Source organism: Halictus rubicundus, chromosome 1, assembly GCF_050948215.1.
Source record: "Halictus rubicundus isolate RS-2024b chromosome 1, iyHalRubi1_principal, whole genome shotgun sequence".
Classification (NCBI taxonomy): Eukaryota; Metazoa; Arthropoda; class Insecta; order Hymenoptera; family Halictidae; genus Halictus; species Halictus rubicundus.
Genome location: NC_135149.1, coordinates 21,303,904 through 21,325,077, shown reverse-complemented (window position 1 = coordinate 21,325,077; position 21,174 = coordinate 21,303,904). Strand labels below are relative to the sequence as shown.

General features: G+C 43.5%; 2 protein-coding genes across 2 annotated transcripts in view; one reads left to right on the top strand and one right to left on the bottom strand.

The window, feature by feature from the left end:
* Nucleotides 1–5,508: 5,508 nt before the first annotated feature.
* On the top strand, nt 5,509–9,440 carry Mccc2 (methylcrotonyl-CoA carboxylase subunit 2). The gene is made up of 9 exons (XM_076793591.1): nt 5,509–5,801; nt 6,684–6,937; nt 7,005–7,276; nt 7,360–7,507; nt 7,793–8,208; nt 8,416–8,550; nt 8,622–8,758; nt 8,817–8,902; nt 8,960–9,440. The coding sequence occupies exons 1-9, from the start codon at nt 5,688–5,690 to the stop codon at nt 9,075–9,077; spliced, it is 1,680 nt and encodes a 559-aa protein (XP_076649706.1). The 5' UTR covers nt 5,509–5,687; the 3' UTR covers nt 9,078–9,440.
* Qsm (Zona pelucida superfamily protein qsm) overlaps nt 9,377–21,174 on the bottom strand; it is a 34,395-nt gene continuing 22,597 nt past the window's right edge. Inside the window, exons 2-8 of the mRNA XM_076793606.1 lie at nt 16,876–16,977; nt 16,656–16,765; nt 15,908–16,083; nt 11,443–11,673; nt 11,220–11,367; nt 11,008–11,152; nt 9,377–10,609 (exon numbers count right to left, since the gene is read on the bottom strand). Coding sequence (XP_076649721.1) covers nt 10,374–10,609; nt 11,008–11,152; nt 11,220–11,367; nt 11,443–11,673; nt 15,908–16,083; nt 16,656–16,765; nt 16,876–16,977 — 1,148 coding nt within the window. The 3' untranslated portion in view covers nt 9,377–10,373. The remainder of the gene's footprint in view (nt 10,610–11,007; nt 11,153–11,219; nt 11,368–11,442; nt 11,674–15,907; nt 16,084–16,655; nt 16,766–16,875; nt 16,978–21,174) is intronic.

Here is a 21,174-nt window from a genome sequence, read left to right as displayed (position 1 = left end):
CAATTCCACTATCTAACCCGCAATTTTCCACTCAACTATCTATCCAATGTAATGACCAATCCCCTACTCGGTATAGATACTGACAGTTCGATTCACAGCTAAAGATTTCTAAACAAGTATTTTCATAGTAACTGTTGCTTTATCTGCGAATCAACAAGTTATCCCCTGTTTACATTTCTTGAAATTATTGCTTGACCCTAGAACTACTAAGCACCATGTTTAAGGCTCATAAAATGTCGTATAAAGATTGCTAGATTTTGAATCAATTTATTCTGTAATTTGCCCTGTGATTTGTCCTGCGTACTTTTGTAGCTTCAATAATTGCAAAATGGAAACTTTGAAACGAACCATGTTAATTCCTCGTGTAGTTCTAGTATCATAGAAGACTTTTAACCCGCTTTCCGAGTACTTACTATAGCATCAAGACTGAGGATTCTATTTACTCCTAGTCCAACAACTTACTACATAGTTTAAATGATTAGTACTTCTTTGTTCCTAACAATTTTCGAGAATGAAAATAACGTATTTACATTTATTGTACGTCTAGATTATAGACGCTAGAATATGGCCTTGACTGTCCCGCTGTATTTCGTAATGAGAAACACAACTTGATCGCTACATACATATAATATGTTTATACCTAACTAGGATTGATAAACGGCCTTGTCTTCTGGCAAACAGTAATAAGATAAAACTTCTTCTTCGTTTCCAACAATAAGTCCTGAATATCGACGCATTATTCCGTTCCACAATAATTTAGTAGGTATATACCTGTCCTAAAAGTGAAACGTTTTACCAGATGGCAGCACTGCTCTAACCGGGGAAATGGAACCACAGACGAGGTACAGGCACAGACGAGGTATAGGAGTAGACCAATCACCCAATGTATTTTTCTGTCTCACGCTCGGTGGGCTCTAGAGCCCCCGTACCATTCCGTGTCACATCCTACCGTATCAGTCGGAACTAATATTGTGGAACTAATATCACAGACGAGATGTAGGAATAGGCCAGTTCAGTCATCTCATCTTATGCTTGGAATTGTTATAAACATTAAACAGCCGGAAATAATAAATGTATCAGTGGATTGTGTACGATAAATTATGCGTGCGAATATTCACGGCTTAAAAGTTATTCTGTACCTATAATTCTATAATTTATTTTTACTAAAAAGTTAGATACCAAGATGGTTAAGGGAGTGCTTGTTGATGTCATTACCAAAAGAAATGGTTATAAACATTAAACAGCCAGAAATAATAAATTTAGCAGTGAATTGTGCACGATAAAATAATGCGTACGAATATGCATGGTTTAAACGTTATTCTCTATCTCGAGTTGTATAATTTATTTTTACTAAATAATTAGATGGCAAGATGGTCAAGGAAGTGCTCGTCGACATCATTGGCGAAAGGAATTGTTATAAACATTTATATTATAACAGGAGGTAAGGTTTATACAAACGGCGAGATGATAAGGCAGTAAATCAAGCGAGCCAAGGACGACGGGCAGCAGATTTGATATTTTGGAATTTGGGAAACGATGGCCTCGCGACAAGTATGACAACAGACGTAAACAAAAGGTTTACGTCTGAGTTCGTTCACCGGAGGCGGGCCTCGAGCTCGACCAGCTGAGCTATTGTCAACGCCGGGACACGGTCGCACCGAGGCAGTTCTTATGTGGATGCCATAAACTTTTTGTTTGGTAATCCACATAAGAACTGTGGTGGCCCGAAATGGTTTCTGCGTTACCGGAGTTACCTGTGCGATAAATTAATGCGTGCGAATATTTATGGCTTAAAAGTTATTCTATATCTCGGTTTCTATAATTTATTTTTATTAAATAATTAGTTGGCAAGATGGTCAAGGGAGTGCTTGTCGACATCATTGGCGAGAGGAATTGTAATAAACATTAAACAACCAGAAATAATAAATTTTACAGTGAATTGCGTACGATAAATTAATGCGGTGCGAATATTCCTGGCTTAAAAGTTACTCTGTATCTCGAGTGCTATTAGGTATTTTTACTAAAAAATTAGATGGCAAGATGGTCAAGGGAGTGCTTGTTGATACCATTACCAAAAGAAATTGTTATAAACGTTAAACAGCCAGAAATAATAAATTTATCAGTGAAATGTGTTCGATAAATTAATACGTGCGAATATTCATGGTTCAAAACTTACTCTGTATCTCGAGTTCTATTAGGTATTTTTACTAAAAAGTTAAATGACAAGATGGTCAAGGGATTGCTTGTTGATACCATTACCAAAAGAAATTGTTATAAACATTAAGCAGCCAGAAATAATAAATTTATCAGTGAATTGTGTTCGATAAATTAATACGTGCGAATATTCATGGTTCAAAACTTACTCTGTATCTCGAGTGCTATTAGGTATTTTTACTAAAAAATTAGATGGCAAGATGGTCAAGGGAGTGCTTGTTGATACCATTACCAAAAGAAATTGTTATAAACATTAAGCAGCTAGAAATAACAAATTTATCAATAATTACTATCGCGGCGATTGAAATCTAGCGAAGTTAGTTTGGGGTGGGGGAGTTGCGCACCGCGCACCTGATCTCGGCGGCCGCGCTCAGTCCGTCAGTCGTAGTGCGCACTCAGGAGGGAGCGGAAGGGCTCCGGGACCAGAAGGACGAAGGACCTTGGAGTTGACCAGAGGTTCTCCAGAGCTGCCCTGTCCCACCCTGACCATTCTGGCCTACCCTCGCCTACCTTCGAGTGGACCAGGGATTCTCCAGAGCTGCAGAGGACATCACTGGTCAACCCTGGTCCACCAGCTGGCTCGCGGTCGGCCAGCGGTTCCTGGAAGCCGTCTCTGCTCACCTTGGTCAACTTTCAGCAGCCGGTAAGTAACAACACAAATGTACATTTTCTGTTTTGGAATAAGTGTTCATTTAACGAACGCCGTCAATTATTATTTCGGTATTTTTAATTCGAATCTGCTTCGGAATTTTTCACAAGTTTCTTTTCTTGAAATTACTTTATATTATATTTTTGACACAAAATTAGTATTCTGAAATTTTATTATATTATATTATATTTTTGACATAAAATTGGTATTTTGAAATTATATTATATTATATTATATTTTTGACATAAAATTGGTATTCCTCCGATCGGAGGTCCCTCAGGGGCTCACTCACGGGCAGGGCCGTGGGTGAGTACGGGTATTAGCGAACCCTCGGCGACCCGAGCTTGTTGTTTGTTGTGTCCTAATTTCGCCATATTTATTTTTCATTAAAATTGTTCAACTTTCCAATTTAAAATTATTTCTGAACTTTCAAAAATTCCTCTTTTAAAATTTATTTATATGATTTAAAATTGGTATTCCTCCGAACGGAGGTCCCTCAGGGGCTCACTGCTGGGGGTGAGTACGGGTATTGGCGAACCCGGGGCGACCCGAAGCGCCACCTCAGTAGATTGAAGTTCTGACTTCATCTACTCTCGTTGATTTCTTGTCGGTTAGACCGCACTCTTGTGCATGTTAGGTAGGCCGTACTCGTGTACGGGGTTAGCTTCGCTCTCGTGAGCTGGTCGTAGGTTGGCTCTCGTGAGCCGGTTAGATTCGCACTCTTGTGCATACTGAGTAGGCCGTACTCGTGTACGGGGTCATCGTTTCTTCATCCATTACTTCGGTGTTCCTTCATTTTGTGCCTAATTATTATTAGTCTGTTTCAGTTAAATCACAACAGTTCAACATGATCATCGTCGAACGAAGACATCGCATCGATCGAAGACTTCACATTATTTATAAGTTCGTATTAGTTCTCGAGCAATTATTGTGTTAGATTCACTTTGTAAGTTTCGCTTGTTGATTTGGGTGACAGCCTTCTGCTGTGACCAGTTGGTAGCGTCACCCTCGAACCAGAGCCTTCTGCTCTGGTTCGCTTTTTTCATATTTCTTTTTTGTAAATCTGAGCCTTCTGCTCCATTTTTATTTTCTCTGTCATTATTCAGAGACTTGTCAAATTTAGGTTTTTTTTCTCACAATAATTGCTCGACTTAAGTTCGTGCGTTAGTTATTAAGCTTGTTTGTTAGTATTGTATATATGTCGAGTAATTTTTGCCCTAACTTCACTTTGATCGGCTCGATTTTTGACTCCGACACAGCCTTCTGCTGTGTCGGACCTTGCTTGTATGTACCAGACCGGTTGGTACCGGTGCTCGGCGTAGATCCATTGAGAGGGATGTTCGAGAGACCTGTTCACTCGTGTAAAATCCTCCCTGCCGTAAGTCCACCCGAGTCGCCTCAACGCTAGTCGTTGCCTGGCGACAGGTGGGTGGGGGAAACTTAGGGTATCGTTTGAACGCTTCTCTCGGCCATCGCTCTTCGTGAGGACACGTCGGGTATCGGTGCTGGCTGGAGTTGGTTCTGCAAGCATTGTACGCGTCACGTCACCCTCGAACCAAAGCCGTCTGCTCTGGTTCGGTTTTGTTTCTCTCTCTGAAAGAATCAGAGCCTTCTGCCTGATTCGTTCTTGAACCCCCGTAAATCGGAGACTTCTTCTCCGATTCACACCTTTTGCTCCGCAATAATTACTCGACATACGCTGCGAAATTTAGTTTCTAAGACTCGAAATCGTCGTTGTAAGAAAGGGAGTCAGAAGGAAGCGTATTGAATTCCTTCTGGCATCCTTTCGGGTCTCTTGTGCAGCAACCTCCTCGTGGTGAGACCTGGGCAATCGATATTATTCTCTATTTGTTAGATCTTCTATTATCTTACAAATAGAGAATAATATCGAGCTAATAGCTGCACAATTATAATTTGCGATAGCATTGTAAAATAGAATTGAACACTTACTAATTATAAAAACTTGTGTATTTAATTGAATTCTGTCAGAATTTACTTTAGGCTAGCTCGGGATGGGCCAAGGTTGGCCTTCAATGCTTTCCTTGTTTTCCCTTGGTCTACCTTCAGCTTCTTGGTAAGCTCCTTTGAATTACTAACCGAAAATCACAGTTTTTGTTTCGGATTAACTTGTCATTCAATGAACATCGTCACCTTTTTTCCTGGATTTCTAATTGAAATTTGCTTCTGATCTTTTCAAAAGTTCCTTTTCTTAAAATTGATATTTTTTGTCTAAAATTGGTATTCCTTCGGTCGGAGGTCTTCATCCATTTATTATAGGTGTATGGTCTAAGCTTCTCGTCGATCTAACAAGAAATCTAGTTGTTGTTAACGATGTCGGTATTTCAGATCGTGAGATACGAAACCCCATATGGTGATTGGTCTACTCCTATACCTCGTTTGTGGCATTATCGGCGTGATAACAGTATATATCTCGTCAGTGCTACCATCTGTGCAGATTGATGTAAACTCGATGGAACTGCAACAATTAATCCTAACCTAATTTGGTCCTTTATTTCTTAATTTTTAAGAAACTACCCTTTAACTACCCTTTAACAACCCTTTAATGTATTCTAGATGTTATTAATTTTTCTGGAATGAATGATACATTTTACTCATTCATTTAGTAATGATCAGAAAATCTAGATCTTCGGCGTCTCATTGTCGCATCCTATGCTACAATGAATGGACACAGTGATTGGCTCTTTATTGGAAATGCAAGAATCTCATTGAGTAATCGAAGTACGCCGACGTGTATGGAAGTGTAGTCAGCGTATGGTGTGATACGAGTTTGTAAAAAGAATTGAAAGTTTCCTATAAATATATAATGTTAAGAAAAGCCGGAGTATTGCCAAGGCACATGCGTCTTTTCACGAGATCATTTCACGATGATGCGGTCGTCATTGGAACCTCGCAGGACTACAGCTCGAAGGAGTATCAGGTTAGAGCAATTGTTTCAATCATTCTCCCTTGTAAATAATCCAGTGTTCATCCTTGTTAAATTTCGTTCGACTGTCCTTCAATCTTTCTTATACTATTCCCAGCAAAAAACAATAAAAATCCTCGTATCAGTCGGGTGATATCCTCTATTATCACAGCTCACGCGATAAGCCAGAGCTGTTATTGACACTGATATTTGGGTAGAGTCGGTATTTCATATCGTGCGACACGAAACGGGATAAGATGACTGGAGAGGCCTGCTCCTACATCTTGTCTGTGATATTAGTTCCACAATATCAGTTCCGACCGATACGGTAGGATGTAACACAGAAATGGTAAGGAGGCCATAGAGCCCCGCGGATATGAGGCAAAAATATACATTGGGTGATTGAATTCAAACTATTCTGCAGAATTAATTTAATCGACGAAACTGGGCCAGAAAGGTTTTAATTTGGGGCCACTTATTCAGCTCTTTTGGATCCCATGAATTCTAAAAAGCTAATTCGGAGCCAATGAATTAGAAATCGAAACTTTTTAAATTCTATCCATTATTTTAGAATACACAACAAACAAAGAAAAAGGAATTCTATTGCTACTTTGAGCTTCCTAACCTTCCAGAAAATAAGTAGCCGATATTTTTCATTAATGCTATGTTTACGTACCCGTCCAAATAGCGGGTTCTAATATTTTTAATTTACGAATATTGAGATTGCAAAGATGTATCCATGAGAAATTATTCAACAGATTAATTTTTTTGGATACATACTATCTAAAAAGTGGCTAAAAATGTGGATAGATATATTCTCGTTATTTTTATAAAGTAACACAAAATAGTCACTTTTAGTGTCCCGTGAACCTATTCTTAAGGATCAATGAATTTCAGGACAACTACGTGCAAATGGAGAGCCTCGTAAAGGAAATGAAAAAGAAAGTCGAAAAGATAGTAGAAGGTGGAGGAGAGAAAGCGAAGGAAAGGCACAAGAAAAAGGGAAAACTATTGCCCCGCGAAAGAATCGACACGCTGATAGATAAAACGTCTCCATTCCTCGAATTCTCGCAACTGGCGGGTTACGAATTATACGGAGAGGAGGAAGTGCCTGCAGGTGGTATTATCACTGGCATCGGAAGAATCTCGGGGTAGCTAATCCTTTACCAAAACCCCCAAAAGTATATACTCTCTTTTAAAAATACAATTATTTATCAGGACCGAGTGTGTGATCATAACCAACGATGCAACAGTAAAAGGTGGCACTTACTACCCCATAACAGCTAAGAAACAATTGAGGGCGCAAGAGATCGCAGAGGAAAACAATTTGCCTTGTATATATTTGGTAGATAGCGGGGGTGCTAATTTACCTAGACAGGCTGACGTGTTCCCTGACAAATGGCACTTCGGCAGGTGCTTTTACAATCAGGCGAACATGAGCGCGCAGGGTATCGCGCAGATCGCGGTTGTCATGGGCAGCTGTACTGCAGGTCTGATCATTGTCGACATTTTTTACTTCGGTCGATGTTAACGATTTTTCAGTTCACTGTCACAGCTAATGCCTAATTTATAGGCGGTGCGTACGTTCCCTCGATGGCCGACGAAAACGTAATCGTGGCCAATCAGGGCACCATATTCCTGGCTGGACCACCTCTAGTCAAAGCCTCCACTGGAGAAGACGTCACCGCAGAGGATCTTGGCGGCGCAATGCTTCATTGCCGGTAATTAGCAAGTATGCTTATCCCTTATGTCAATGCCCAAAATTTTTTTACAACATTTATCGATGTTGCTCTTTATGATTCCAGTGCATATTTTTATGCCTCAAACACAAAATAATCTGTGATCATCCAAGAATACAAAAATCCACAATAATTTTGTTGTCGACTAAAATGTTAAAGAATTAAAAAAAAATAGAAATGGATACTTGGGCTCCTGGTTGTTGACATAAGGGTTGAAAGACATCTCACACTTTACCTCCCTAGCTTCAAAGTTACCATTCAATTTAGGAAATCGGGAGTGACCGATCACTATGCGGTAGACGACCATCACGCTCTTTACATCACCCGACAGATCGTCAGAGATTTGAATCGGCAGAGACCGATGCATGTAAACGTCAGCAAACAGATCGATGTTCCGGTTCACGCGGTCGATGAGATCTATGGAATCGTTGGTACTAATTTGAAGCGATCTTTCGACGTGAGGGAAGTGATCGCCAGGATTGTTGATGGCTCCAAGTTCAGGGAGTTCAAAGCGCAATATGGGGAAACATTGGTCACAGGGTTTGCTAGGATTTATGGGTATCCTGTGGGAATTGTGGCGAACAATGGGGTGCTGTTCTCCGAGAGTGCTCTCAAGGGTGCGCATTTCGTGCAGCTCTGTGCGCAGAGGAAGATTCCTCTTATCTTCTTGCAGAACATCACAGGCCAGTATATTTTGTTTGACCCTCGGACGGCGGACCATTATAACTACAATATAAAATTGCTCATGTTTAGAACCACTCGCTGCCTGATTCATCAATTTTTTAAAACAGTTGAAGATATTTCTGGTTCATAAATGTATAAAAAGCCGCAATGTAGTAATGATCTTATATTTCGATCTTCTGCTTTCTTATGAGTTTTTGGAATTACAGGGTTCATGGTGGGCAGGGATGCAGAAGCAGGTGGCATAGCCAAGAACGGCGCGAAAATGGTAACCGCCGTCGCCTGTGCCAAAGTGCCGAAGATTACTGTGTTGATTGGGGGAGCTTATGGTGCAGGGTACTACGGTAAAGATCGCTATCTAATATCCTGCTCCTTGAAGCCGCCAATTTGACTAATATCTAAGAGTTTTTGGCAGGAATGTGTGGCCGACCATATTCGCCGAGGTTCCTGTATCTCTGGCCGAACGCTAAGATCTGCGTAATGGGAGGGGAACAGGCTGCTGGTGTGATGGCTCTAATTACCAAGCAACAGCGTGAACGGGAAGGGAAAACGGTAAGGATCTAACAATTTGTGCGCTTAGGATTACTCTAAATCTTGGTGAACTTAACAGCTGACTGCGGAAGAGGAGGAGGAGATCAAGAGACCGATCATAAACAGGTTCGAGGAGGAGAGCAGCCCGTACTACTCCAGTGCTAGGTAAATTTCAGGTATTGGCAGATCGAGGAGACAAAGTATAATGAAATAAATTTCTAGATTATGGGACGACGGCGTGATTGATCCTGCAGACACCAGACTGGTCCTGGGACTCAGCCTATCAGCAGCGTTAAACGCTCCCATCCCCGACAGCAAGTTCGGTATATTCCGCATGTAGGCCACGGTAAAAATCATATGAAGACTGCGGATTTTATGCATTTATGGCAAAAATGAGATGCATTTTAAATCAATAGAAAGATTAAAATGATCTACTACACCGATGCATTATTTGCAACTTGTTAATGTTATTAAATTCAAAATGGAATGTCTATCTGGCTCCTATCTCTTGGAGACAGTTTTTCTTTTTCATAAAAATTCGCAGTCTAGTCATAATCGAACACCGATGATCGTCTTACATAGTAAAATTATATAAGCCGAAGAAGTACATATATTTATATATATTTTTTTTTTATACGGGGTCGTCATGTGTACATGAGTGTTAAACAAATCCAAGTAATATGCGTATTTTTGTATGTTTCAATGCGCGTTTTCATTAGCCTTCTTCTCTGTTCCTGGTCCCGGTCCGATATCACGAAGAAGGAAAGGGACACACGCATTTTCCTCCACGGGACTGAGGAACAACAGGGGAGCTCGGTATTCGACGCGTCGACTGGCTCCCTCTTTATTAATACCTCCCTCTTTATTTTACACTAAGCGGCGGCGTTCCGTTATAGTTACGCTCGTATATTGCAGCAGCGATTAATTATTTCTGTGATTGCCTACGGTCGCTCGAAGACGTGTACCGCGATGTTACAGCTGGTCGCGCGACTAGGTCGTCGGCATTCTCCGCTCGCAAAGGCCGATTTTCTTTTCCCGGCCTGCAGCCGTTGCTATTGTCAGACACGGTTATGCAATTACGTACACCTAAGAGGAGGGCTCCTGCGTGGAGGAGGACGAAGATCGGAGACAATTACTCAAAATCATTGGCCATCCGATGAATTTTGAACACTTTGAAATGTGTTGTCAATTATATTGACCTTGAATGATCTTGAAGCATCTTCATAAGATCCAGAATGATGGATCACAGATTGTCATAACATGCAACGTAATTGACAATCCATTTCAACATGAGGTGGCCTCGATTCCGAGTAATTAGCGGATCAAGTAGGGAGAGTATGATGCACGAAAATCCGACGGTCGCAGAACGGAGAACTGCCTTGAGCACGTTCCTCTTGAACCCAGGATCAAAGCATCGCGATCGTTCGCACAGTTAACTCCTACAGGGAGTCGATCGATCCCCGAATCAGGGAGACATCATTCTACGTATGAAGGAAAAGAATTATACTAACGTCCGGCTGGAAACCCGGTCCATTTTCCTCGACGATTCGCTCACGAACCCTGTGTCGGTTCACTAGCTTTCGCTCTCTATTTACAAACAGCAAGCATTCGTCGTCCCTGAATGTCCTCCCGAGTTTTACAATAGCTTGCAGAGGGACAGGAGGACGACAGTTAGGCCTACAGCTATCGTTCTACACGAAGAGCCGCTGGTCTCCGTTCTCATAACCTTGTACTCGAATTGCTCGTTGATTTGTTGTGTTATGAACGCTCGCTCCTCTGTCCTCATCGTGGTCGGAGCTACTTGCTCTTTGATCTCTTCCGCGGACACTGCTCGGGCTTTCGTCCGGTTCTTTCCCTTCCTGATGTACAGTTCTGACAAAGTTGCACATACAATGTTAATTAGTTGGAATCATACAGTTGCTAGAAATGTCCAAATCATGGTCGAAAGTTAGAATCAGAGAAGACAGTCTTTCCACGATATCGCTATCGTGAACTCATAGCATATCGTTTCATAACTAGCCTGTGGATTTTAAGCATTTACATAGTGAAGACGCTAAAAAACCTCCAAAACATTGTTATCTTATTTTCATTGTAGAGAAATGTTTAAGAGTAATAATTTCTACCACTCGTAATCGAGCAGAAAATTTGTATTCTGCATAAAGAGACGTAATCTATTCACGACGTTTGCATTCTAAAATCGAAAATTTCACATGCAACAACTTAATCCAAATCTTGGCCAGGACTTCAATAGGAAAGGAGGATCTAGTAACCTTTGTCGACGGTGGAGCCCTCCTTAAAGTCCACTTTGATGAACGTGGACATGGTCATCTCGAAGATCTTGTTCTTGTCGTTGCTCGACTCTTCAATGGCTCTCCTCTTCCTGCCGAATCCTACCACGTTATTGCTGCACTCGATCTACAGTCACAAGATCAGTTAAATGATGCTCGACAATGCTGGCTCGCGTGTTTGAGTGTCAACTTACCCCCTGGCACTTGTCCAAACAGACGTTCACGGTCCCATGGAACCGCACGTAGGTGCTTTCTGGGAACTTGAAGGCCTTGAATGTCGCAGTCAGGAAGTCACCGTCGACGGTGTTGAAGTTCGTGAAGATCTTTTGGTCCACGGAACAACTGTCATCGTATAAATTTCGTGAAACGATCGTTCTACAGAACTAGCAACATATACAGCATGCAGAATTTAATTACCCGTTGATAATGATCGATTCCTCCGTGGATTTCATGTCGGAGGCCATCATATAGCTAACCAGGAGACCATAAACAGGAGCCGACTTATTATCCAGGAAGATCTCCATCTGAAGAGACGTTCCTGGGTTGACTTTCAGCTCGCCGTTGACCAGGACACCATCTTGTCTGACCGCGATCCCTAAGATCGGCATGGGAGCAGACTCCGAGATCTCGTCCTTGATCTCGACCATGCTGTTCCATGAAACAACAGACAACAAATTAAATTTCCCTTCGCAGATGCGCCTTCTGCCATTCCTCGAAGATTCCTTCGCCAGCTGACAGCAAGTAGTAAAAACCGCATGGCATCGCGAGGCCGTCATGATCTACATGTTTCTCTCGGAACAGTTAGGAAAAAATTAACCTATTTACCGGTTCGCAAAAACCACCGGGAGACGAACCGAGAGGTCGGGGTTATTTCCGAGAGTCATCGAGTCCTCGTCAACCTGAATCGAGTTTCTCCTTTTGCAGAATCATCCACCGTTTTAGTGGCACCCGAGAATCGAACGGCATCGGTTGCGAACGGGACTCGTCGGGCAACGCGAGGAAAAAAAGAAGGGCAAACTGTTCACGGTTGACAATTGTCTATGTTGGTAGACAATTTCTAGTTCCACTGGATATGGAAATGGGAACGTTTGAAAACACGTATCAGCACAGATTGTCCTAACAGACTCTTCTTTTGCCTCCAGGAGAGTTATGAGCCGTGTAGCCACGTCCACTAAGGCAGGCCACGCCCATTCTATGTTGTGCCCGCCCCTTCTGCAACGCTATTTGCCCTAGAACGGCGCTGCAGGGAGCAATCTAGACAGTTTGTTGCAAATCACTGGTCTATGCCATCACCGATCACCACATTGTGTGAATTGTGAGGAGGAAAATTTTAAACATTCAGCAATACAATAACCGGAACATATAAAGGATACAATCGTTCTCATGTAACATATGAAGAAGGTTAATAGTCGCTAAACTTTCTATTAGAAATCTTTCGAGTGTCATCAACGTCTCTGAAAAATGCGAAAAATGTTGAGTGCTCCTGATTCGACGGTATCACGAGGATTGAGAGGATTGTGCAGGCGGATCGAGGGCCGCGAAGAATTTTCCGAAGGATCGATCGCCGGGCCATTGGCCGATCGATCCCTAATCGCGGTGGACGAGCGTGCAATTCCATTGGGCTCGTCGAAGTAGAAACAGTTATCAAGATCGAGAAAGAATTTTCCCTGACCCCGGGGATCGGCCTCCGCGCGAGATATCGCGTGATAATTCAACAATAAACATTTTATAGCTTCCTGGTGCGGCGGAAGGAGACAGGCAACAGCGAGCGATCCGGTGGAATCCACGTGGAACAGCGATCGTCGAGCTACGATCGATTAGTGCCAATAAATTAGCTTAACCGAGGAACAGGAACGCTGGAAAAATTCTTCGCGAATCTCTCTCTCTCTCTCTCTCTCTCTCTCTCTTTCTGTCTCTATTTCTCTCTTCAAACACGAGGAGCGTGCTGGAAGAATGTCGCCAGGACAAGGCTGACTTTCGTCGACGGGAAGCAGGAAGAGAGATCCTACGGCTGACAGCCGTCCACTCGCTGTGCCAAGTTAAAATTACATTACGGGTTTCCCAGCAGCTGTCCGTGGCCGGCCAGTATGCAAATATCCTTCCACTGTCGTTCGTAAATCACAATTTGGCAGCGTTCTCACCGCGAACGCCGTGTCTCCCCAGTACGCCGAGGAGTTCAAGGGTTTCGCTGGTTCGCCGTGTCGTTCAAAGCGATTTTTACCGATAGGTGAGTACAGCTAGGATTATGATCCCGCGTGGGACGTGTGTGGCATCGATCGGCTGCGGAAAGAAGCGAGACGGAAGACTGACAGCCGGAAAATTCGCCGAAACGCGAGACGACGCGGAAAAACCCTTGCGCCAATGCTGCCTGGTTCTACAGTCAACCCTATTGTAACGGGATTCATTATCATCGCGTTAGAAGAAATTCGGAATTAGTACAAATCTGATTAACTCGTACCGCGTTATAATTGCAGTTCCGCATCCATTGCAGGAGACAGAAGTTAAAAAGAAAGTGTATTTCTTCTCCCAACAATTTTAATAAATTGAAGAGAATGTAACACTGTTTTGAAATTCTGTTAATGTCTTTATACATTAGAGTTCCGCCTAGTCATTTTTACTCTAAATGCATAAAATCCACACAGACTGCATATAAGAGTGTTATAGGAGGGCCGTGTAATTTTTGCTCCGTGTTGTAGGAGGGTTACCGACAGTCAGCAAAAAAGCGTTCGATACCTCGGAGCATATTTCAGTATAATTTCTTTCCACTTTATGTCTATGTATTTACTCATAGCATTGATACTATAATTTACCGATTTATTCCCCGAGAACAGTGGCATAAAAATTTCTCTGTCTTGAGGGTATGATAATATCCTACCGAGAGTCGTCGTTCCAGAGGGAGTCAATCACCTAATCATGCTGGAACATCCATAAAATTGTTGATGCTATCAAGAAACAGATGAAAGCCGATTGGCTGCCGAGATGCCTCTGGCTTTTTCATCGATATTTACCTCCGCGGGATGATTAAAAAATGAATGTACATTCGATGTGTACATACGAACAAGCTGCTGGAACTATAAAGTCTAACGAACGCGCAAACGTGGTCGCTCCGTAAAAACGGTCGCGTATTGACACAAGGGTTGATGTCCCCGGAATATTAGTTTTGATTACGGCTCTTCGGCGAGGTCGTTAGCGTACCTTGGACGACATTTACATGCCGAGAACGAGCAAAAACTGCCTTGTCCCCCCGGACAGACGTCACCTGCAGGTTTTTACCGGTGGAATGGCAGGCGGTCTACACGAATGACTTCGCGGGACTCGAGTTTTATATATTAGGTCGGCAACTGAGTTCGCAACCTTCGCATTGTCTTCAACAGAATTATTTATGAAAACTCATTGCGCTCGAAGCTACTCCGTCACCAGAATTCAGACATTTCATCCGACGTAGAATATTTAAAATTCTTAGATACGTATTGAAATTCCTATTTTAATACATAATCGTTGGAACGTCAACTGTTGAAAGCATTAGTGGGAAAAAAAGAAATTTAGGAGTGAGATTTCGCTCCGGACATGAACGAACCAGGTCGTCCACGGAGGGTTAAATTGCGCCAAGTCGTTTTTGCCATAAATGCATAAAATCCGCAGCGTAGCAATCACTGGGAGATCGGTTTTCGTAAGAGTTAACGAAACGAATCGCCCGAACACGATCAAGTTGGGAGGAGCAGAGTTCATTTTCCGCCCTCAGTGAATAGTTCTGCCAAACTCGTGAACAGAATGCCGCGAATTTAGTTGCCCACCATATCGCAGCCGTGTTTCATATATCGAAACACGGTTGCGAAATACAGCTGAAGGAGAGGAGAGTCTTCTCTCAGTCGCGTAACGCGACGACGATCGAGGCTAAAATTACATTTCAGGTTTTCCAGCACCTGCTCGCCAGCGCCGTACCACTCGACAAATAAATGGATCGCGGCGTCATGAATCAAGGTGATCGCCGGCCGATCAACGGAGCAAAAAAGCCGTGCTATGAAATTATTTCGCGGATCGAGGCTCTGGCGATCTTCTACGTGGAGCAGTCATGGGCAACGATACCGGCCGTTTCACCTGCGAGCAGTGCTTCGGGGCAAATAGCGTTAGAAAATGCTGTATATCGAACGATCGACGCTCTCGATCTCAAGGCCGTACCCCACGGGACTACGTCTGGCCCGAGTCTGGCTCCCGGTGCCAACATGGCTCCTGGACCGGAATGATTTTTCTGCAGTTTTACGAGCCAGGTATATAACAGGTGAAGAGTGTATACCATGGTGTACAAGTTTAGCTTCGCCTAAATGTATTTTTATATTTTCACAAGGAACAATTTCAATCAATTTCAATCAATTTAAAGGGTACAGGAAGCAGTGAATTTCTTTCTGCACTTGCATCAAACTCTACATGTGCCAATAGCCTGAGACCACGAAGAGTCTCGGTTCTAGCTACAAGAGAGAAGTTCTAACTACAATACCGCGAGTGGGCGTGACTTTGGAGCTCTGGCTCCGGCCTTTGGAGCCCTCGGTAGCTCAATCTGACGCGTTCACTTCGTCTGAGCAAGGACGGCCGGCAGTCACAGTTGGCTGAAAGGAATCTTCGAGCGTCGAGCAGAAGATGTTAACTGTTCAGGCTCGCAGCCGACGGCTTCTTGTCTATCCGAATCTATTAAACGAGCCCGTCCTTGACGCGAAAACGAACGCAACTCGCGTGCAATCGCCGCGCCGCGCCGCAACAGGTGTTTCGCTGCTCGCTCGGCTCGCTAGCTCGCGTGCCTGATCTTTCCTCGCGAGAGGCGGACTTACACTGTTACCAAGCTGAGCACTAAGCACAGGCTGAGCGCACAAGGCACTGGAAAACTTACTCGGGTTCTTGAAAGCCGGCTGGGAAGACGCTGCGCCTCACCGTCGTGTGATTCGACGCGATCGAGATCTCAGGCTTCACCAGAACCTCCGTGATGACACACTTGACGAGGAACGTGTGCTTGCTCGTGTCCGCCGGCTCCTCCACTATTACCCGATGAAAGTACACCTTCTGACCCTGTGTATCATTACCGGCCGTTAAATTAACCCCGCGGGATCGCGCGTTAGAGCCTCGGCAACGATCGATCGATCCTCGAGACTACCATTCTTCTTTTATCAATCTCTAACCCACTCTGGACTGCCTTTCATCGGCGGTGAGAGGGTTTGGATTGACCCTAGTTACAAAGCCGAAAAACGTTTAGTTGCTGGCAACTAAATCCGCGATCTTGTTCTTTTGCTTACAAGAACATCGTTTGTATTCAAGTAAAAAATTTCCAAAAATATTGGTAAAGATCATTGAATCGTTTTTTCAATTTAAAATTGTTAAACCCTTGCACTCGGAACTGTCTCAACTCGAAAACCAAATATTTCCTCCGACTTGGAATATTTTTACGTAGGAAAATTAACAAAATTTCAAGATGTCAATATATTATTTTTCGTCTAGGGAAGAAATAACATTCGATGCAGACAATTGTTTGTTTTGCATAAAGATCCGCAGTCTGCTGATGAAGGATTTCTAGGTGGATGAATCGTTGGCGTGGACAGGATCGTTCGATCGTTTTAATTATTCGCGAACGGTAATCGCCCTACCGTGAGTTTGTTAACGACTTTCGTGACGCCGCACCGCAGTATGTCCTTCTCGAGCAGCGACAACCGGAAGGTGGCGACGCCGTTGCTCAGCTGCGGCTTGCAGGCCTCGTCTGCAAAAGAGAGTATACAGGTAGAGATTTCGAGGCGTGTAAACTGCTCGGCTCCCGCTTCCCGTTTATATTTCACGACACCGGGGACAGGAACACGGATCGATCTTTACCTGGAAAGTCCTTCAGCTGCTGCAGATATATACTCGCCCGCGGACTGCTCCTCACGACGTCAACCTCCATCCACTGCTCGGAGCATCTCACTTTGCTCTGAACTGAAACGAGACAAACCGTGAAAACGTTTCAAAAAAAAAAAAAGAATTCTTCTTTTGGTCTTTCAGAGTACAACGAGCGATATAACTTCCTCGGACACGCGGCAGCTACAAGCTACCACGACACCAGGAAATTGTAATTCCAGTAGCGAAACAGAGCATTCGAACCAGTTTCCATGATAAATCGTCCGATACCGCCACCGAGATTAGACGGTTCGGGAAAAAACCAGACGGAAGAAGAGGAATGGAGTAGTTTCGAGTGGTCACCGCAGGACGATGCCGCGGTTTCCGGTTCGCTCCCTAACGGTAGGCTTTAAGGATGCTTCCTGAGCTCAAGGACACTTGACGCTAGCCACCAGGAATGAAGGGAAAGTTGCTGGATCGCGTACTTTTTCGACGAGACGGTAATTGTTCACTTTCCCCGTGCGAAAAACTGCAAACTTCAAAGATCTGGATCTGGTCTGAATTTCTTGGTCTCTTAGTTTTGCAATGACCGGTAACAACTCGATTATTTATCTAAAGTGTCCGAGGATAAATTATTTTTGCTCTCCCTTTGCGAGAAACAGCACTTTACAGGAACTTTGCTAGACCTGGTCGAGAATTTTTGATTCGCATTGCAATGACCAGCAAGAGAACCTGAAGAGCATTGCCTAGCATTTTCTTAAATGATCGAATGTATCTATAGAATTTCGTATATATAGAAGTATATAATATATAATTTAGAGTATAGAGTTTCTTAAAGAATTGTCGATACGACACGGTCCGTGAATCAGACGATTTGTCCAAAGAGAATATTGTCCATTTTCTCGAATGATCGAAGACCCCGAGTTCGTGTACCGTTTAGAGCCCGGAGTCGATTTCCGTGTAAGTGTAAAGTTCATCTGAAACAGCCAGCGCAATCCTCGACAACGACGACGCGGTCCGACGACAAGAAAAAGAAGCCCGTCGGTCAGGCCGCAAACTAACTTGCAGTATACCACGGTAATTGCCCCATAAAGTCGTAAACGTCTCGACCTTGAAAACCGAGCAGCTCGACGTCGCTGGGTTGGGCCCTGTTTATTCGCGGCGCTCGATGATAGATACTTTCACCGTTCGCCGAGTAATGTCCTGCCAAGCGGTGCGCACCGAAACCACTGGTTCGCATGATCGCGATTCTGAGGAAAGATCGGAGAGCCTACGGAGAATTGAATTCCTGGGCTGGAAGAAGGCTGCAAGATCCACGATCGGCTAATTCGATCGACAACGTAACCGTTGCGCTCGCTAGATCATAGTTGACATTTTAAAATACGTTGCTCTGCTCTGTATGAACTGTTCGGGAGCCTTCTATTACCTGTCCAACTTTTTAACATTCTACTGTCACTTGATTGATTTTTAACGTGTATTTAAGACAAAGAGTGAACCAAATTTAATTCATAGGGCCCCAAAGAAAACCCTCTGTGGCAAGTTTTAAGTCGGCACCCCTGCCACAAGGGTAGTTATAGGGTGAACGCGGTTTTAATGAATTACACTCTGTTTCCTCTGTTCTGTTAATGTGAAAATTACGAAAAAATTCATAACTATTCTACCTAATAGCACACGCGACAGTGAATTTTTCCGAATTTGTGACTGCAAAATCAATTTTTAAAAAACTCTAGGATCTTCAAATCGCCCATTTTCTATTGAAGTTCTATTCTGGATAAAATTTGTGCATGTATGCAGTTCTATTAGATTCAACTTATCGCGATTAGGTCTCTAAAGAACCTCCAGTTGCGTTTCATCCCAACGTGAAGCTACAAACAGTTCAAGCCACGAGAAACAGGACATCCAAAAGACACTTCATTTAAAGCGTCGGCTGAAGTAAAACGACCGAGTCGAGAACGGCCATCAAAGTCAATTTGATCGAAAAGATCGTTCCTTTTAAGATTCCCGAGCGCTTATAGAAACATGCGAGACTACGTTCCCGGGTCGAGCAACATTTCAAGGTGAAGCCACGAAGAATGACACGATGTTGAACAGCCGCCGGAGAACGTTCAAGATCGAGGATAGGATTTCAGGGTATCGCATGGAGCTAAACGATTCGCCGTTTAATACGATTTCTTCGAGGTGAGATCTCGTAAGCGTCAGGCGATACCGAAGTCAGGTCTCCTAAGATATTGGGTCCGGAGTCGGATTCTCGGCGTCCATCAGCATCAGCGAGCGGGCAACGCGTAAATTATGCGAACGTGCTGCGTGTCGCTTTCAAATAGCCCCGGGGGTTCGACGTGGTCTTTTCCATTAGCGAGTTTAAACGCTTTCCGAGGTAGCACCACCACCTGTGCGACTTGTAGCCGATCTCTCCGCGCAAGGTCCGTGACCTCAAACCTCTCCCCGTACATCTCTCGTCCTCGTGCGTCTCTGCTCGCTTCTTTCGCTCCTTTTTTCATTTTCGACATCCGCCACGTTTTTACCTCTCGCGAAGCCTCCGGCTGCGGAGCCGGACATCTTTGAGAAGATGGACGCCCGAAACATCAGCTGCTTTCGCCATTTTCACGCTGAGACCAAACCATTCGATCATGCGTACGCACTTTTTCTTCTATGAGCTCTATCAGATAACAGTTGGGAGACATTTTTAATGATTCGCCCAGCACTCGAAGCTATTTCAACTCAAAAACCCAATATTTTTCATTATTTTCATTTCATATGAAATTGATCCAATTTACTCATAAAATACTGGAATGCTCAGTAATTCATAAGTTGCAAGCAAATTTAGTAATGTAAAAACTAGTTTGGATAATATAGCAATTTTTAATGGTACCTCAGAGTCGCCACTTGCAATCAGAAATTATGCCCTACTCGAATATAATTCTATGCTTCGTTAGTAGATAAAAATGGAACATGATCGGATAGAAATGGAACAAGAATGAAACATGAATTTATTCATGAACCTATCCGTGTTACGACGCAATAAAAGATTATGATCTCAGTGTTGAAATCACTGATCAATATTTGATGACTTCACCGAGCAGCATCAATTATAATTGGACACGTTCTTCAGCTAATTTCTAAATCCTTCTGTTTGTACTGCTTTCAATTACACCTACTCATTTTTTGTCGTAGATGCATAAGATCCGCTTTAAAATTAATTCCAATAAGTTCATCCTCTCGATCAGATTATTAAAATTTTATAGGGCTGATACGTTTACGATACAGTTTTATTGCGCACGTGAAAAATTGCAATATCTGTGCGATCTTTTTGCCGGGGGATGTACAAAGATCCCAGTCGAGAGAGGATCGTCGTTTCTTCGCGTCTCTTCTCTCCTCTCGTTTCTCTCCCCAGTCACTGGCTCTTTGTGTTTTGATCAGCGGCGTCGTACGAAGTCGCCTCGCGAGATATCCCGCACCTCCTCGTCCCTCCCTCGTCTCTTCTTCTTCTTCTTCTGCTCCTTTTTCTCGCTTTCTTTCGCCGTACAGCCGACGGTGTCCCCTTCTTGCGCGCACTGTCATTTATTTACCCCGCTGTCAGACGCACGGACGACTTCCTGTTTCGGTTTTTCATGCCCGTACAGGGGGGCCAGGGCCCCTCACCAATCGCTGACAACACTTTTTATTCCTCTTTTCCCTTGCCCAGGGCCCATTGTCTTTGTAATTTATGCCCGCGATAGCCATCCCGACTTTTGTCCGACGGGCCACGCATTTTGACCGTGAAACTCGCGAAACTTCCTCTTCGACGGTTCTTCCGGGATCCGTCAAGTGCCCTTTGGTCCCTTTTTATTATTCCCAGATGAGATCATTTGGCCTTTACGCTATTAAGACCGGGCAACGTGCGTTAAGTGGTTAGAGCATTGTTTCCTCTTCGTCGAATTTGTTGGTGGAGTTAATTGAACCCTTCCGTCTGCGATCTTATTTTTAACCATATCGTCTGCCTTCTGAAATAGCATAGAGGAATATGCACGTAAATGAGTGTTCAACAAATTTTTGAATACTCTTCCACATTTCTAGAATGATCTTCTAATTATTTCCACTTCTCTATATTATCTTTCCTAATGCTTGGAAAAGTGGAAGAAACGTCCAGAAGATTGCGAAAACACCTCGAAGCCGCGTCCAAAGCGAATTTATTTTCGCGATACTTTCCCGATGGCAGGATCAAAGGAATTCCAAACGGAGGTTATGTGGAAAGTATTTAAAAGGGTTGGGATGTCGGGAATCTCTAGATAGCCCTAAGACCTTCTTCTCGCACCGACG

Excerpts from the sequence above, each read along its gene's own strand:
- Mccc2 (XM_076793591.1), top strand. The coding sequence starts at position 5,688 with ATGTTAAGAAAAGCCGGAGTATTGCCAAGGCACATGCGTCTTTTCACG. Across the intron at positions 8,209-8,415 it reads CTTCTTGCAGAACATCACAG|GGTTCATGGTGGGCAGGGAT; the intron begins GCCAGTATATTT and ends TTGGAATTACAG. Across the intron at positions 8,551-8,621 it reads TTATGGTGCAGGGTACTACG|GAATGTGTGGCCGACCATAT; the intron begins GTAAAGATCGCT and ends AGTTTTTGGCAG.